Source organism: Cervus canadensis, chromosome 23 (assembly GCF_019320065.1).
Source record: "Cervus canadensis isolate Bull #8, Minnesota chromosome 23, ASM1932006v1, whole genome shotgun sequence".
In the NCBI taxonomy this organism is placed as follows: Eukaryota; Metazoa; Chordata; class Mammalia; order Artiodactyla; family Cervidae; genus Cervus; species Cervus canadensis.
In genome coordinates this window covers 56140975-56157039 of record NC_057408.1, presented here as the reverse complement: position 1 = coordinate 56157039, position 16065 = coordinate 56140975, and the positions used below count along the sequence as shown (strand labels likewise).

The following is a 16065-nucleotide window of genomic DNA, read 5'->3' as shown; positions in this document are numbered from 1 at the left end:
CGGATGCAGGGTGAGAATCGGCTCTCGCACAGTTTACGTGTGCATGCGGCCTAGTTTATGGTTTATACGAACGGAGGAGAAATACCAGAATTTTAAATGCTATCACTGTGTGGTCTGTTTTCAGATGACTTTCTAAAATGTTTGTATCTAAAACCACTTTGTAAAATAATCATTCTGTGTTTCCAGAAAATCGTTTCTGAAAAGTGTAAACATTCCTATGAGACAAAACCTAATCCGGGAAGTGGGTGACCTCCCGAGACCACGCACGGTGGCCAGGGTATCACGTAGGTGGTGCCGTCACCTGCCAGGACGCAGGCCGGAGGGCCTCTTGTGTGATGTCTTTTATTCTGTATATTCAAGGGCCTGTGTTTCAGGGGAGCATCTTTAACTTTTCCCCCGCTCTCATCTGGCCTGGATCCATCCTCACCTCCCTGTCATGTTTCTTAGAAAGAGATGTCTCGTCACCTGTCTCATCTGCCCGCCTGTGTTCTCGGCCCGTTTGTCCTCCCGAGAAAGACGTGGCTTTGTCAGCTATTCCATCAGCCTCCTGCATCTCCAGTTCTTCATCTCTTCTGACTTCTCCCTGCGCCTCACGCACCCTTTTGTATGAGAGGAATGCCGCACTCTTGGTTACTCTGCAAGCCCAGCGTGCGGACACGCAGGCCCAGCCCACACTCATCCTCCGGAGTCCCCTCTGGTCTGGCTCAGGGTCTGACCACTCTCCCGGGGTGTCACCACCTGGAATTGCATGTAGGTCCCAGCTCGGCCCATGCAGACCGCAGCGTCTCCTCTCTGAGCCCTCACACTCGCGCTTCTGTTTTCTGAAAGTGCTGCCCCTCTTGTGTCGCTTCTGCCTTCGAACGTCTGTCTGAGCTCACTTCCCCTCAAGCCTCGCAGACGCTGACTGGTTCTTCAGACACGACTCCTGCTGTTCCGTCGGAAGCCTTTCCTCCCAGCCCCGCCTCCCGTGATCACGGGCTGGCTTCTGTATGCGCTGCTTTGCCGGTGGTCACCTGCTCTGTTGCTCTTTGCCTCTAATTACAACCTCGGAGCAGGACCTTTGTCTCATTCACACACAGATCCTCAATACAGTGTCACCTCCTGGCTCCTGGTGGGTGCTCAGTACACATTTGTTAAATGTGATTGAGTCAGATAAACTTTAGAGGATAAACTTAGCCTAGGTGATGGATGGAGTGACTAGTGAGCTTTAGGTTTAGTGGCTTGTACTGTCTCTCTACCAATTAGGTCATGACTCCATTTGGGGGAAACATCTGGGAGTAGAGCTGAAAGTGCAGAAGAAATAGAATTAACTGCACTTGCACTTAAGTGGACTTGAATGTATTTTGTAAGGTAGTAAATGAGGATCTTTTCTAATGCTGCATGGAGGGGCTTGTTTCTTTTCAGTGTGGGCAAGGCGGTTTTAATTCTCGGCTTGTCAGTATGTCGCTGGAACGTGGTGACAATACCATAATCCTAAAAATCAGATAATTTAAAACATGTATTTAGCTTGAAATGCCCTGTGGGAATTTATTTTCCTACTGTTTCTTTTTAGTTTCTTTCTTATTGAAATTAGCATGGTATTGTATCATCACAGAGTTCTTAAATATTATCTCCTCCAACTAATACCTAGTAGTTTAATATCTAGACTTAATTGATGTTTGCGTCTCTGAACACAGAACAACTGATGGAAAAAGAAGCATCATCAGTGATATACACAAACTACTGAATTTGTATGGATAATTTGTAATCTTTAATGTTTAATATTTAAAGTTAATATTTTTTAAATAAAAATTTTTAATTTTAACTCTAAATGCTTTAAGTAGTATCTTTTATTGGTTTTCTTCAGGAATTATCTTGATACTTTCACTCTCTTTCCCAAACGAAGCAATGAAAGGACCAGGGGTGAAGACGCTCCAGAGGACGTAGAGACCAGGCCCACTGTGGGTGATTGCAGTGTCCGCCTGGAAGACACGCTGGCAGACGGCGCGGAGAGCCCGAGGCAGCCACCCGGTGAACTGGGCGCTCCCGCGGAGAGCTCCTCACTTCTCCGGTCGTCCCCGGAGCCTCCCCCGTTGTCCCCGGAGCCTCCCCCAGACGCGGCTGGCAGCAAAGAGGAGCAGGAGCCCTGCGCCTGCAGGTTAGCGTCCCGGCCAGAAGCGGGCACCGGTGCACAGGACTCAGCTCCCCTGGACCAGGAGCTGTACAACTCCTTCCACTTCTGGAGGACTCCTCTCCCCGAGATAGACCTGGATGTGGAGCTGGAGCAGGGCTCCGCGAGCGAGCCCGGCCCACAGAGGCTGGACGTGGAGCCCGAAGTGCCCGCCTCCAGCTCTACCAGCATCACCATGGCTACCAGGAAGGAGCTGGAGGAGATGATAGAAAACCTGGAGCCTCACATTGACGACCCCGACGTGAAAGGTATGGGAGGGAGTTGGTTCTTTGTTCTGATGAAATGTTGCTTTCTGATTTTCTTTCTGCCAGAAAGATTACCTTTTAAAAATCGCTATCAACCATTGTCATCATGCATTCTTATCTTGAGTATGATTGGTCTGCATTTTAGGGAGTAAATTTTAGATGAGTTTGTCACTGTTCTGAGTGTAGCAGGTTCCAGTGTGCTGGTTCACGGATCACTCTGATGTGTTCACACGCACTCACTGGTCTACAGTTTAAACCTTGAGTCCTGCCTCCGCTCGTCTGCCCTGGGTCTCAGTACCTTCCTATAAGCAGACAGTGCTTTGTTTTATGGAAGGAGGACTGTGTAGGAAGGACTGACCTGCTAGTGGGGATGAGATGCCCGTCTTCTTATATGGAGCAGGATGTGGTGCTCACTGGCGAGGGTCCCACTGGCATCTTCATGTGTCAGTTCGGCCCTTGTTCCAGTGGGTTACACATGCGTCACCTGGGTTCTGCCTTTGTTAACGGCAGCCTTGCAGGTCGCTGTGTGTGACGTGTAAAAATAGCAGGCTGCTCTGACATGGTGAAACGGGTGTGGGGAGAGGACTTAGGCCGCCCCACTCCAGGGTGGGTGCCTGGGGTGGTGTATGGTCTGAGCGTGGGCACCTGACACCGGTGACATCAGAGCATCATCAGGGATCCTGACCGCACTAACCATCAGGGCAATCTGGAATGTTACCTTAAAGCAGAAAGCAGTTTTGAGAAATCCCCAAACTGCAAGTCTCTGGAGCTTCTGTGGCCTTCTCTCTCCTTGTTTGTGGCAGAAGCTAAACTTTGTAAACTGTCAGTTTGCTCAATGTTAGCAGATCCCTGCTTTTAAAGCAGGCAGAGCCATACCTTCAGTGTCCTTCTAAACACAAAATCTAGCTACATTTAAACTTGAGAAATTTCATCAGTGGAGGTGAAGTCAGCTGTTGTCTTTGTTGGGCTTTAGCGTCTGTTGTCACTTTATGGTCTCTGCCTGGAAGAGCACCTGGCACATACAGGGTGCTCGGTAAGTGATGCTGGTTGATTCAGTCGATAAATGTGTTATCAAACATCAGCATTGCGGACAGAAAGAATGGCATGACATATTTAAATTGTAGCAGGTTTAAGAGCTGAATTAGAGAAATAATTAAATCATAATATAGCATTGCTACTAAAATCTCAACTGCAGGCTGTAAATTTTAAGTCAAACAGTGTTAGTCCCTGTTTCATGATGGGAAACACACAGTTATATCCTGAAACTCATATGTCCATGTAGCTCTTTGCAAAAAGCAAACTACACAGATTATTTCTAGCTTATTTGTTTAAAAAGCATTAAAAGTAGCATATTCAATATTCCCATTAATGTTTATTAGGTGTTAGAGAACTGACTGATCAGCAGGCATGCGCAGAGCACCCCCGGAGCAGGCTGCCTGTGTGAGGCGTGCTCTGTGAAAGGCTTCCCGGGACGGGGTCACCAGGGGTCAGGGACGCAGACCCCCCTGCTGTGTCTGCCGGCGGGGGGGGGGGGGGGGGGGCAGAGCACTTGCCCAGTCCAGAGCATGGACCGGACAGTTGGCCTCCTTTAATTCTGCGATGATTTCCTTGTGGGAACTCAGAGGACTCTAAAAGGGGAGCAGAAGTGACTAAAGGATTAGTACAGATAGCCGCTGAGATCACCGGAAGAGTGGGGATACATTCCACGAGTAAGCTTTCACGATGAGACACCTCAGTGTAATGTGTTCAGTCAGCTCGTCATCCTGTACATTTCCTTTGTCTCTGCTGCCAGTGCCTCATAGGAAACTTTATAGTAAATTTTATAAATGCTGTAGCATGGTAATAGGCTATCTTAATAAAATGCTGATTGCTTTTTAATCATGTTTAAGTAGAGCGGGAGCCCACTTTCTCATCTTTATACTAAATAAATTTGCAGTTTAACTTTATAAATTCCTATGTTTTGAGCATCCAGGTGGATTGTTATTTGAATAATACTAAACAAAATGGTTTGTTGTGTTTTTTTTTTGGCTAAATTCCTCATTTGTTTGGGCAGAGGAGGAAGAATGCTTATCTTCGCTTTGAACGACTTTTATACAGATGATGTAACTCAAAGTCGTAGACAGTGCTGTTGCCAGACTTCAGCACTGCTGCTTGGCAGTCTGTTGTTTTGCTTTCCTGAGAGCAAGATAGTGCTTGTTTGGGATTCCTGTGTTTGGGGCAAGTCACTGATTTCACTTAAAAAAAAAAAGAGGAAAATATAAATAAACCAGAGTAAGATGTGAGATGTTTAAATGTGACTGCCACAGACGTCTTTGTAATTCCCGTGTTTTATGTTGGCAGGGTCTGTGTGACTGCTCTCCTGCTAAGGTGGCTTAGTAAGTAAGCCAGTCCCGCTCATGGTCCCTGAAACATAGTTCACTGACCCTGAAATTGACTAGATAGCGCCTCTTCTCATACTAACGCAGAATAATGCACAGTAGTGGGTAAACACTTTAATCTTATGAAAACGTATTAGTTTTCTACTTTTTCCCTTGGAAAACTAATGATTGACCACAATAGCAGTCTCTTCCAGCTTCTCGAGGGTGGTGTCCCCAGAACACTGCGCCTCGTTGAGCCCGTAACCGCGTCCGCGCAGGGGGAGTCCCGCGTGGCGGCCCCACTCACAGCCTGTCCTTCGGCCCACAGCGCAGGTGGACGTCTTGGCTGCTGCCCTGCGCGCCTCCAGCCTGGATGCCGGCGACGAGGCTGGCGAGGCCGCCCGGAGGACCCCCCAGGACGAGCTCCCCAGCTGCCGGCTTGACCATGACACCGCTGGGCCTTTGATCAGTGAGGAGGTGAGGGTGCCATGGGGCAGGCACATGTTCTCGGGTGGCCGTGGCACTCATCACGGCCACCTGGTGCCCCCCCCTTCTGCATAAAGTCACTGTGTGCCATCTCTGTGACACCCAGGGCTCATGGCTGGTGCCTGGAGTTAGCAGTTGCTCCGTCCTGCCCACCGCAGCCCAGGTGTGGGTGTCCCTCACCGCGGGGGGCAGAGCCCTCTGTCGGGGTGACGAACTCCTCCCGTGTCTTTCTGGCGAGGCGCTGGGTCTCTGCCCAGCCTCTCCCTGCAGCGAGCACGGTGTTGAGCGAAGATCGGGACTTGAGGCCAGAAGTGGGTGCGGGCTGTGCTGGCCCCCTGGCCTGTGTCCTGCACTGGCTTTGCCCATGCTACAGTGTCATCTGTGACAAGAAAACAAGGTGTATTTGTGAAATTAGAAATAGCCAGGAATAGAAACAGTAGAAGAAAAACTGCATACGACATACCGTAGAAGAGTTGACTGTAGTACCCTCTAAGTACTGTTTTTATTGATCGCTAATTTTAGATATTTCGGCCTTTTCCAAAATTACTTCTAAATTTGCTTTTCAATTACATTTCTTCTGGAATTTATTTTTAAACCTTAAGCAGCCTATTCTGCAAGTTTGATTTGAGGCAGGGGAACTTTTAGGAGGTCTTACATCTGTTTATAAATGTTGAAAAGCATGAAGACTTTATATGCATTCCTGTCTTTTGGAGGTCGTGAAAGGTGAGCAGCTTAAATGGTGTAAGAGCAGGGAGCTGCCCGACAGGGACGGCTGTCTAAGTGACTTTTCTCCCAACAGACCATGGACTCTGCCCTCCACTACATTCACAATGACTCAGACTCGGGCACCAGCAGTGGTTTCAGCCCTGATGAGGAAAGGAGAGCTAAAGTCCAGGTCAGTGACCCCAAACATGTTACTTTCACTCCACTTTTCAACCCATTTCTCCCCAAATTTGGCCCTTCTGATGATGTTTTGGAAAGGAGTGCTTGTGTGTCATATTTTTGATGAGAAGATTCAAGCAGTGGAAGACAAGCAGAGACCTTTTCTTTCTCACACCATGATCCCTGCCCCCCAGGGTGACCACAGCCGCCCTCCATGTTTCCTCAGAGCGTGTCTGTGGGCACATGAGCACATGTATGCGCACCTTTGTCTTTCAGAGACAGCCAGGCTGTCATGCCTGGTCTTCATGCCTGGGTTGTGTGGCTTGTCAGGTGGAGCTGGGTTTCAGAGAGGAGAACGTGGACACAGGGCCAGAGCCGCCATGAGGTGCCGTCAGCCGCAGGGTGACCTGAGGCAGAGGCTTCAAGTGGGACCACTGGGGTGTGGTGGTACCTTTCTTTTCTTTACTTTTTAAAACGTCGTGTCTTGGAGCTCTTTGCACGGGAACGCAGATCCACCTCCGCTCCCACCCCAGCCCAGCAACCCCCCCGCCCCACCCATGTGGGCAGGGCTGTGGTGGGTGTGCAGGTGTGCTATGACATTACAGGTGAAGCCCATGCATCATGATGGTGCCTGGGCCAAAGGGGGCACATCCTTGATTTTTGTTTGTTCTGTTGATTAAGAATGGAGTCCATATTCACAGTGTTTTAAAGCATGCTTTTTCCAAGCCAGTACATAAAGTCTGTCTCATTGCTTCCATGAGTTTCCACTTTATTTTCTAAAAATAGAGAATAGGTTTACAAAGTACAGAATTGAGCTTCCTTCACAGCTTTCTCCTCCAGCACCCACTTGGTTTTTCACCCAAGGCAGCAGTTGTGCCTTTATCTTGTAGCTCCTTGCAAAGCTGTACCACCCAAGATCATTCATACAAGTTGTTAGAGGTATGCACACTTCAAGTTTCCATAGATAATTGCTAAAATTCCCCTCTGGAGGAGGTGGTGGTAGTTTTAAGATCCTGGCTGATGATGGCGCGGGAGCAGACCCATTTCACCTGGGTCTCTGGGTCACTCCAGAGTCTGTAATCTCTGCCAGCACTGAACCACCTGCTCTTGTTTCTGATGTCTTGTAAATGTAGTGAACAGTTCTTATCATCGTCTAAGCCGTTTTCTGTTTTAAGGTCTTGTTTGTCGTCTTTCTCTTAGAGGTACTTTTATTCACTGATACATGTATTTCCCTTCGCGTGTTTTCTTACCTCTTTCAGTTATTAGAGACGTGGAGACAGGTTTTTTGCTACTGTATGAGATGCTGCGTTAAATCCAGATATTTAACATAAGCGTGCCTAACCTACAGAGTCTCAACCTGTCTCGTTTAGGACGTGGTGCCCCAGGCCCTGCTTGACCAGTACCTGTCCATGACCGACCCCTCACGGGCACAGACCGTGGACACCGAGATCGCCAAGCACTGTGCCTACAGCCTGCCGGGCGTGGCGCTGACGCTCGGCCGCCAGAACTGGCACTGCCTGCGCGAGACCTATGAGACGCTGGCCTCGGACATGCAGGTGCGGGGCCGCCGGGCAGACCTGGGGGCCGGGGCGGGGGCGGTGCGCAGAGGGTCTCCCTGCGGGCCAGGCTCCTCCCTCCACTCGCACATCATGCCTTCTTTTGGACCAAACTGCTAGAATCTGCCTCCCATTTGAACTGCCAATGCCCCTAACTCACAGAGGTGCTGGTGCTGTTGTCTGAAATGTATGTGCAGATTAGTTCTTGAGAAAGTGGGGCCTCCTTTCCCCCAGAAACAGTATCAGAAATGCTTCCTCCACACCGCCGGTGACCCTGTCTGAGCAGTTCTCCACCTTTGTTCCCCGGCCTCTTGTGGCTGTGGTGACAGTGACGGGACAGCTCTGACCAAGGTGGGGAGGGGCTCCTCCGAGCACCCCGTCCTCCTCCGTGGGGCACACGTCAGTCACTGGGCACAGCATTCTGTCTCAGGAAGAGATCCTGGTGTTTGGGAATGGGGATTAATCCCTTGTCCTAAACGGCTTCTCAGCAAGTAAAGTTTCAAGCTAAATAACAAAGTGAATTTTTAAATTAAGGCCACATGAAGAAGGTTTTGACATAAAGTTTCCTACAAAAGCAGGGCATTCCTGTTGAGTAGTTCTTTTCCAGGGCTGCCTTCAAGATATTTCCCCAATCTTGTATTTCTCTAATAGCCAGTTCTTTAAGAATACGTTTTGAGGTTGTTTTTAATCCAGGGTAGACCGTGTGGAGTCAGGAGGGGGACACCAGGAAGTCGGGCCCCCAGTGCTCCGAAGGCACGCAGGCGGCTCCACCATGCTCGCCAAGCACTGTTTTCCTTCCTGAGTTAAGGGGGGAATGATACCAACTCTGAGGGACTTGACATTATTCTGCCAGTTTTTGATAGCATTTTAAACTGGGTATCTATTATTACTGTTTTATTTTGATTTCACTTGAGGTAAATAACATTGTTCAGATATACGTTAGCCTCCGTGTACTGTCCAGACGTTAAAGCGCCAGGACTTTGTATTCCGCTCACTGACGCCGTTGTCTTCACTCCTGCAGTGGAAGGTTCGAAGAACGTTAGCTTTCTCCATCCACGAGCTTGCAGTCATCCTGGGAGACCAGCTCACAGCTGCAGACCTGGTCCCAATTTTTAATGGATTTTTAAAAGACCTCGATGAAGTCAGGATAGGTGTCCTGAAGCACTTGCACGACTTTCTGAAGGTAACTTTTAAGTTCTTTTACATTAAAATACTAGACTTCCACTGTCGATTTAGAGTTTTGACTCCACACTGCCACACATGATGGGTTCCCATGTGTTCCGTGAGAAATGTAGCCATGAGTTTGATGGCAAAAGGTGACTTAGAAAACAGTCCCACTCTGATCAGTTTTGCTGCTGTCACTTTAGTGTTTTAATTTAACGATCACACTGAATTTCATTTGGAAATGCTGTTAGATCATGGTTACAAACGTTAGTACATTTTTTTCTCAAACATTACTGAACTGAACACAGAAAATCCCATAGATGTTCAGCCTTCTGTGGTGTATGGGAACTCTGAGAGGTCCCCTTGTCCTCACCCTCTGACGTGGACCCTGGTCTCCAGTAGGAGCAGCGCTGACCATAAATGGTTTAGTCCTAGGCAGCTACCGTAGTTGTAAGTCTGAGGTGCAAGAGAATTGTAATCATAGTTTCTCAGACTGTCCTGAATTGTCCCCTCGACTCAGAACCCAGTGGGGAATCGCACGTTGAATTGAAGTGCCTTTTCAGTCCCTTAGATCTAGACCAGCCTCACTGGCTCCCACCTTCAGTGGCCTGGGCCTGTTTGAAGAGGCCAGGCCGGTGGTCTTGCCGAATGTCCCCAGTTTGAAATGTCTGAGCACTGTCACCTAGTCAGATTCAGTTCCACAGGTGGTGCGTGCAGGGGCACAGCCTCTCTGCATGGGTCCCAGGTCTCCTCTCAGGGGTAACACGGTGTGAGCTCCTGGGGCCCCGGTGGTGCTGAGTCCAGGCTCCTGGTCATGGGTCGGCGCCTCCTCGGTGGGCAGTGCGTTCAGAGCTCTGAGCATCTCTCCCCGCTGCTTCTGCACTCGTGCGTCTGTACCCAGCTCCCCCCTGAATCACTTGTGACTGTGTGAATTGTAAAATACTGATTTTCTATTTTTGTGACTCTGTACTTACTAGTATCTCCTGTAAAAATAACCTTTTCCTTCTCTTCCTCTGCCTTTTTGGAAGTTGGTTTTTTTTAAATTAATAGTATGGACTCCAGAATTACCTTTTTATTCTATGTAAAGTAATCCATTTCTGTTGTTTGTTTTAAGTGTAAATTTGGCAACTGAGAGCCCTTAAAGCCACCTCCTGTGTCCTTTCTGCCCTCATTTCCAGGCACGTCTCACTTTCAGGCCCGGCTTCTCCCATCTCCCCGGCAGCCCTGGTCCTTTCTGGGGAGCCTGGGCGTCTGGAGCTCAGTTCTCAGGGGATAAGAGCTTGGGGAGGTGGTTTGAAAAGACATTTAGTTCATATGGTGTCTTCACCTCCAATCCAATACCATTTCCTCTGCTTTCTTCACACTTTTTTCTTTTCTTGTGGTAAAAGCTCTGTTTTTTAGCATCATTACCATATTTAGTCATTTGCTAATTTAATTGAGCAAATGAAAAAGCTTCAGAATTGCTCCAATAATAAGTCCAACATGAAACCAGCCACATAATGGTCAGGACTTGTTCAGCACATTGTCGTTAGAATGTATTCCATGAAGCTAGAGAGTCAGAATACTGAGTTTAAACTTAGACTCTTTCTTTGTGACTCATGTCTGTTTGATGTACAGCTAAGTTTATTTGCTTCTGTTTATATCAACTTTGGGGGCTTCCTTAGTGGCTCAGATGGTAAAGAATCTGCCTGCAATGCAGGAGACCCAGGTTTGATCCCTGGGTCAGGAAGATCCCCTGGAGGAGGGCATGACAACCCACTCCAATATTCTTGCCTGGAGAATCCCATGAACAGGGGAGCCTGGCGGGCTACAGTCCATGGGTTCACAAAGAGTCGGACACAACTGAGTGACTAATAGACACGTCAACTTTTAGAGGTTGCACCCTCATTGACTATAAAGCTATTTTCAAATATTTACAGAACAGTTATTGGGATAAATTAATTTTTTTCACTGAAGTATTTATGAGCACCTACTGTGTGCCATTACAGTGCTATCCACTGGGCACAGATGTGTAAGCAGGAGCATGGTTGCCGCCTCAGGGGTGGCCCTGGGGTGTTCCTGTAACACTTTGCCTGGGGTTGGGGGGGTTGGGGGGAGGGCGCAGCAGAGGTCAAAGGAGGTCATGCCCTGACCCAGGAAGCAAAGACTGAGGAAGAGGAGGACTCCTGAAGGTGGGTGGGGTTATCAGGGGAAGTGGACTTAAGCCTACACTTCAGACAACATCTGTCCTCCTCCAGAAGGACTGACGTGTGGTTTACAGTCGTTCAGCAGCGGGTGAAGGAAACCATGTCTTTGCCTTGTCCTCGTGAATGTTCTTATTTTGTTTCTTCAGCTTCTGCACATTGACAAAAGAAGAGAGTATCTGTATCAGCTTCAGGAGTTCTTGGTGACTGACAACAGTAGAAACTGGCGCTTCCGAGCCGAGCTGGCTGAGTGAGTCCTCACGACGGAGCAACCTTCCGGGTGTTTGGGGGGGTGGGGGGTGTTGCTTCCCCTCTGCCTGTCCTGGGTTTACTTCCTCGTTACCACGTGAATCCTCGTTTCTGTCTGGCGTCCAGCTCCTTTCACGCGGCTTGTGATGTGGGTCTAGCTGGCAGTGAGTTCTCACAGATTTTTTTTTTTTAAGACTATGTCACCTTCGTTTTTTAAAATTGTGGTAAAATACTCACAAGCACCTTTGCCGCTGGCGCAGTGTCCCCACCGTCCCATTTAGAGCATCTCCTCATCTGAGAAGGACGCCCCGGCCACCCGCCCGTGGCCCGTCGCCCGCCGTGTCCGTGCGTTTGTGAGCGTCTCCTCCTGGGGGTGCCACGTGAGCCGCAGGCACATGTGTGGCCCCTTCACACAGCGTGCCGTCACGCTCATCGCGGGGCAACTGTTGGAACGACGTTCCTTGTGACGAGTGTGCACCGCTCTCTTGAACACACCACCTTTCAGTCCATTCCCCTGGGTGGGTTCTGCCTTTTAGCTGGCGTGAGCGGTGCTGCAGTGAAAACCCGTGGACAGGTGGTGGTTTCAGTTTTTTGAGGACGTGCTGGATCATCCAGTGATTATGTGTTCATGTGATCGAGGAACTGCATGGCTGTTTCCACAATGGCTGCCGGCTCATGCATCCCCGCCAGCGATGGGTGTGCCCGGGTTAGGGGGGCGTTTCCCCATGCCGCCCCCTTTTTTCAGCCATAGCCGGTATCACAGCTGGTGTAGAGTAGCACTGTCGGTCCTGGTGTGCGTTTCCTCAGTGATCAGTGATGGTCACCTTCTCATGTGCTGTTGGCCGCTTGTACCTGTTCTCTGGAGAGACGTTTGTTCAAGTCCATTGCCTGTTTTCCAGTTGGGCAGTTGAATTGTCAGAGGCCTTTATTAAATATTCTGGATACTGGGCATCACCTGCATTTTCAGAAGACACCTTTGCCTGGGTGTGGGGTTGAGGTATTTATTTCCACACATCTCAGGGTCACTGCCCCGGGCGCTGTCCTGCCTGGCCTCCTCCTCTGGCGCTGGTGTGGACGGGGGGTGTCTGTCCAGGCTGCGGGCGCCGTGTCAGGCAGTGTCGCCATGTAACCTTCGTGCCCACGGCACTCTGACACAGCGTGGGCTGCCGTTGCCTTTTGCTGAGGGTAGGGGCTGGGGGCCTCCTCTGCCCAGAGCCCTCCCAGCCCTGGGCTGGGGTTGCCACCTACATGATGGAGGCTGCCCAGTGCAGCGCAAAGGGAGGCCCTCTGCCCCCTGGGGAGACCTGTGTGTTGGGCCCCCCGGAGTCCCCACCCTCCCTGGGGCCGTGTCTCTGCCTGGATCTGTGCTCTGTCCGGGCAGTGCTTCCCACCCCTTTCCAGCAGGACAGGACTCTTGCTTGGCATCAGCAAGGCGTCTCGGCTCAGGAAACTCCGCCTGGCCTTCTGGGCCAGCTTCCAGGCGGGGGCGCTGACAGGCTTTGCTGCCTTTCCATGGAGTGGGAGCTTGAGGCTTATGCTCCTGAGGGCAGAGACTCCTCTACTTTGCCAGGCTGGGACGGGGTCTGCAGGGCAGCTCTCCCGGGGTCTGCGTGCCTTTGGATGGGGCATCTTGTCACTTTATTGTTCACCTGACTCTGCACCTGACCCGCCGTGCATTCCACTCTCAGGCTCGACCAGGACAGCGCATGCTGCCGGCGAGCAGCCGTCTCCAGCTGTCGTGCTGGCTGAGGGGTTGTGACTGCGTTTCTGTCTCTCTCATCACTCTGCAGACAGCTCATCTTGCTCCTGGAGCTGTACAGCCCCCGGGATGTGTACGACTACCTGCGCCCCATCGCCCTGAACCTCTGTGCAGACAAGGTGTCCTCCGTGCGCTGGATCTCCTACAAGCTGGTAGGTGGTCACGTCCTTAGGGCCCTGGAGCAGCGGCGTCGGTGAGGTCGGGCAGCGGTGTGGCTCACCCGCGTGTCCCCCCCAGGTCAGCGAGATGGTGCGCAAGCTGCATCAGGCGGCGCCGCCCACCTTCGGGGCGGACCTCATCCAGGAGCTGGTGGAGAGCTTCGGCCGCTGCCCGCGGTGGTCTGGGCGGCAGGCCTTCGTCTTCGTCTGCCAGGTGAGGGCCCCCTTCACTCCTGCCCTGTCCCCGAGGGCAGGGCTTTGCTATCTGGGCACCCCGCCCCCCACCCGTCCCCCGAGCTCCCAGTAGCGGCCGTTGGTGCCTGGAGTCCCGGGTCTCTGAAGGTGAACGTGTTTCCAGGCCTCTGCGGCCAGGTCTCCACTCTGCATCTCCCAGGGCCTTAGTGCATCACGTCACGTTCCTGAGTGCCCGGGATATTGGTGTAAAGGTAGTCGCGGGACTCTGAGGCACTTCAGAGGTTTCTGAAGGGCTTCTCCAGCCGGCATTCCAGCCTGGTTGATGGAGCCAGCAGTTGACGCAGGTCTCTGTCCCCAGACCGTCATCGAGGACGACTGCCTACCCATGGACCAGTTCGCCGTGCACCTGATGCCCCACCTGCTCACCTTGGCGAACGACAGGGTTCCCAACGTGCGCGTGCTGCTCGCGAAGACGCTGAGACAGACTCTGCTGGAGAAAGGTGGGCCGGCGGCCTGAGCGGGAGGCCTGGGGTCGTGGGAAAGTGACACAGCGTCAGGGGCGAGGAGAGGGACACTGAATTTTCACCCTCCTGTTCCACATGACCCTGTCTTCATACTTTGAACTCAGTAGTGTGGCCAGTTGGGTATCCAGCGAGGACCATGCCTTCGGCACCCACCTGCTGTCCATCTTGCCGTCGGGGCGGGAAGCGTGTGTGTGAGGCAGGGGATGTGCACTTCCTTAGTGTCTGCTTTGCTGCAGATGATAAGCTCCTCCCTCGAGACTAAGGCCATTGGGTTTATTGTAACCACACCCCCCCACCCCAAACGCCTGATAAATGTCCCTTGAACCTGTGGATTCGTGAGCAGGGACAGGTAGAGGTTTGCGTAGACAAACTTTGTAATAGAATGCAGGGGCCTGTACATTGCTCCCCATTCCTCCTTTGAAATTCATCACTGTGAATGGTCACACAAGACTCTGGTTCTTTTTGTGTGGATGGTTTGTATTTGGAAAAGTTTTTCCTCTATCTAAGGCAAGTAGTGGCTGTAACAAGCACCAGTTTTAATATGTTTGTTAGCATTGCTGCCATTAGATAGCACAAGATTTAGTCTGTTACGAAAACAAGGTAAATTTTTTATTCTCTTATATTCGGGTTTTTTCCGTAGAACGTGAGTCAGTCTGGATCACTGTCATCCAGCAAAGTTAACTCCAATTGTCTGCATTTCCTGTTTCCAGAGCACTTCCTGACCTCCGCGAGCTGCCACCAGGAGGCCGTAGAGCAGACCATCATGGCTCTGCAGATGGACCGCGACAGTGACGTCAAGTACTTCGCCAGCACCCACCCGGCCAGCACCAGGATCTCCGAAGACGCCCTGAGCACAGCCTCCTCCACCTACTAGTTGGCGTGGTCCCGGGGGCCTCCCACTCCCGGGGAGCCGAGGTCCCGCTGGTGCCCACGTGTGGCCGGGGACAGCCTTGGGGCCCGTCCTTCCGCGACACTCGGCTGCAGGTGCAAGTTGCCTACACCGATTCCAGGGATTCTCAGAGTCAAGAGAAAGTATAGTCAACGCGGTTGTCTCGTCTTGACTTGAAGGGAAAACACTTTTCTCAGAGGATTATAATCATCACCGAAGCCTTAAATCCTTCCGTCTTCCTGACTGAATGAAACTTGAATCGCCCAGCGTTCTCCTCGGAAGGGATGCGACGCCGAGGCCCCTTTGCTTCCCGCTGGTTGATCTCACCACCGCAAGACCGCGGAGACGGAAGTGCAGCCAGAAGGCGGAGACCGCCAGCCGGGCTGGGCCGAGACTGCCAGCACCAGGCCTCGCCATGTCCACGAGGGCAGGGCCCTGCGGAGGCTGTGGCCGCCGCCCTGTCCAGCCCGAAGTGTGACTAGTTTAGCCGTGCATAAACAGGGAGGAGATATTTTTTGGATTTCTCCTGAGGGCTCAATGCTAACACTACGTGGAGCTGATTGTGACTCTTAAATGCAGCATATTGCTGTGCATACTCACAGAGTCTGCCTAGCGTCTGTGTCCTGGTTTCTTCATGCTGGTCATGACCCGGAGGAAATTTATTAGCACGTATTCTGTATGTCAGGTGTTTTTAACTTGATCATGATCGGCTCTGAGGTGCAACTTGTCTCACATACTGTATACCCCCGTGCCCCCGGGGAGGGCCGCAGTCTGTAATCATGCTCTTGGACTGTTGTGCACAAGTTCTCTTGTCCAAATAAAATTTATTACTAAGATCTATACAGAGATGGACACACTTCTGACTGCTTTCTAGAATAAATGCAATTTGTGACCTGTATTAATGATTTTAGTATAAAATGGGAAAACTGGATTAAAATATTTGTCTTTTAACTAGTTTGGTAACTTCTTTGAAACTTGTGCACATCCTAGGCTGGCAATGGGCCTCCTGGGCATCCCCCCACCAACTGAGGGCAAGTGTGCACCCCGATTCCCACCCCCCTGCTGCCCGGGGGTCTTCACTCCCAGGAAAGGCCTCTGATCCTGGGTCTGTGCGTGCGAGGGGAGGGTGAAGCCTGCCTGCCCCGTGTCTGGCAAGTGAGACGCCGCGTGGACAAGCTTCATGAAGACTGTGAGAGATGCTCGCTCAAGTGGCCGTGGCGCTCCCGTGGTTTCAGTTCTGTCTTCTCA

The 16065-nt window shown here is 51.1% G+C and overlaps 1 protein-coding gene across 3 annotated transcripts in view; it reads left to right on the top strand.

Moving 5' to 3' along the window:
* The window catches only part of PPP4R1 (protein phosphatase 4 regulatory subunit 1), a 49251-nt gene extending 33483 nt beyond the window's left edge, over positions 1-15768 (top strand). For 2 of the 3 annotated variants that reach the window (XM_043444509.1, XM_043444507.1), the window contains exons 11-20: positions 1847-2418; positions 5101-5249; positions 6058-6153; positions 7511-7696; positions 8718-8879; positions 11193-11293; positions 13083-13203; positions 13289-13423; positions 13763-13904; positions 14639-15768. In XM_043444509.1, coding sequence (XP_043300444.1) covers positions 1847-2418; positions 5101-5249; positions 6058-6153; positions 7511-7696; positions 8718-8879; positions 11193-11293; positions 13083-13203; positions 13289-13423; positions 13763-13904; positions 14639-14802 — 1828 coding nt within the window. In that variant the 3' untranslated portion in view covers positions 14803-15768. The remainder of the gene's footprint in view (positions 1-1846; positions 2419-5100; positions 5250-6057; positions 6154-7510; positions 7697-8717; positions 8880-11192; positions 11294-13082; positions 13204-13288; positions 13424-13762; positions 13905-14638) is intronic. The other variant, XM_043444508.1, reaches the window with a different exon arrangement.
* The last annotated feature ends 297 nt before the right edge of the window (positions 15769-16065 follow it).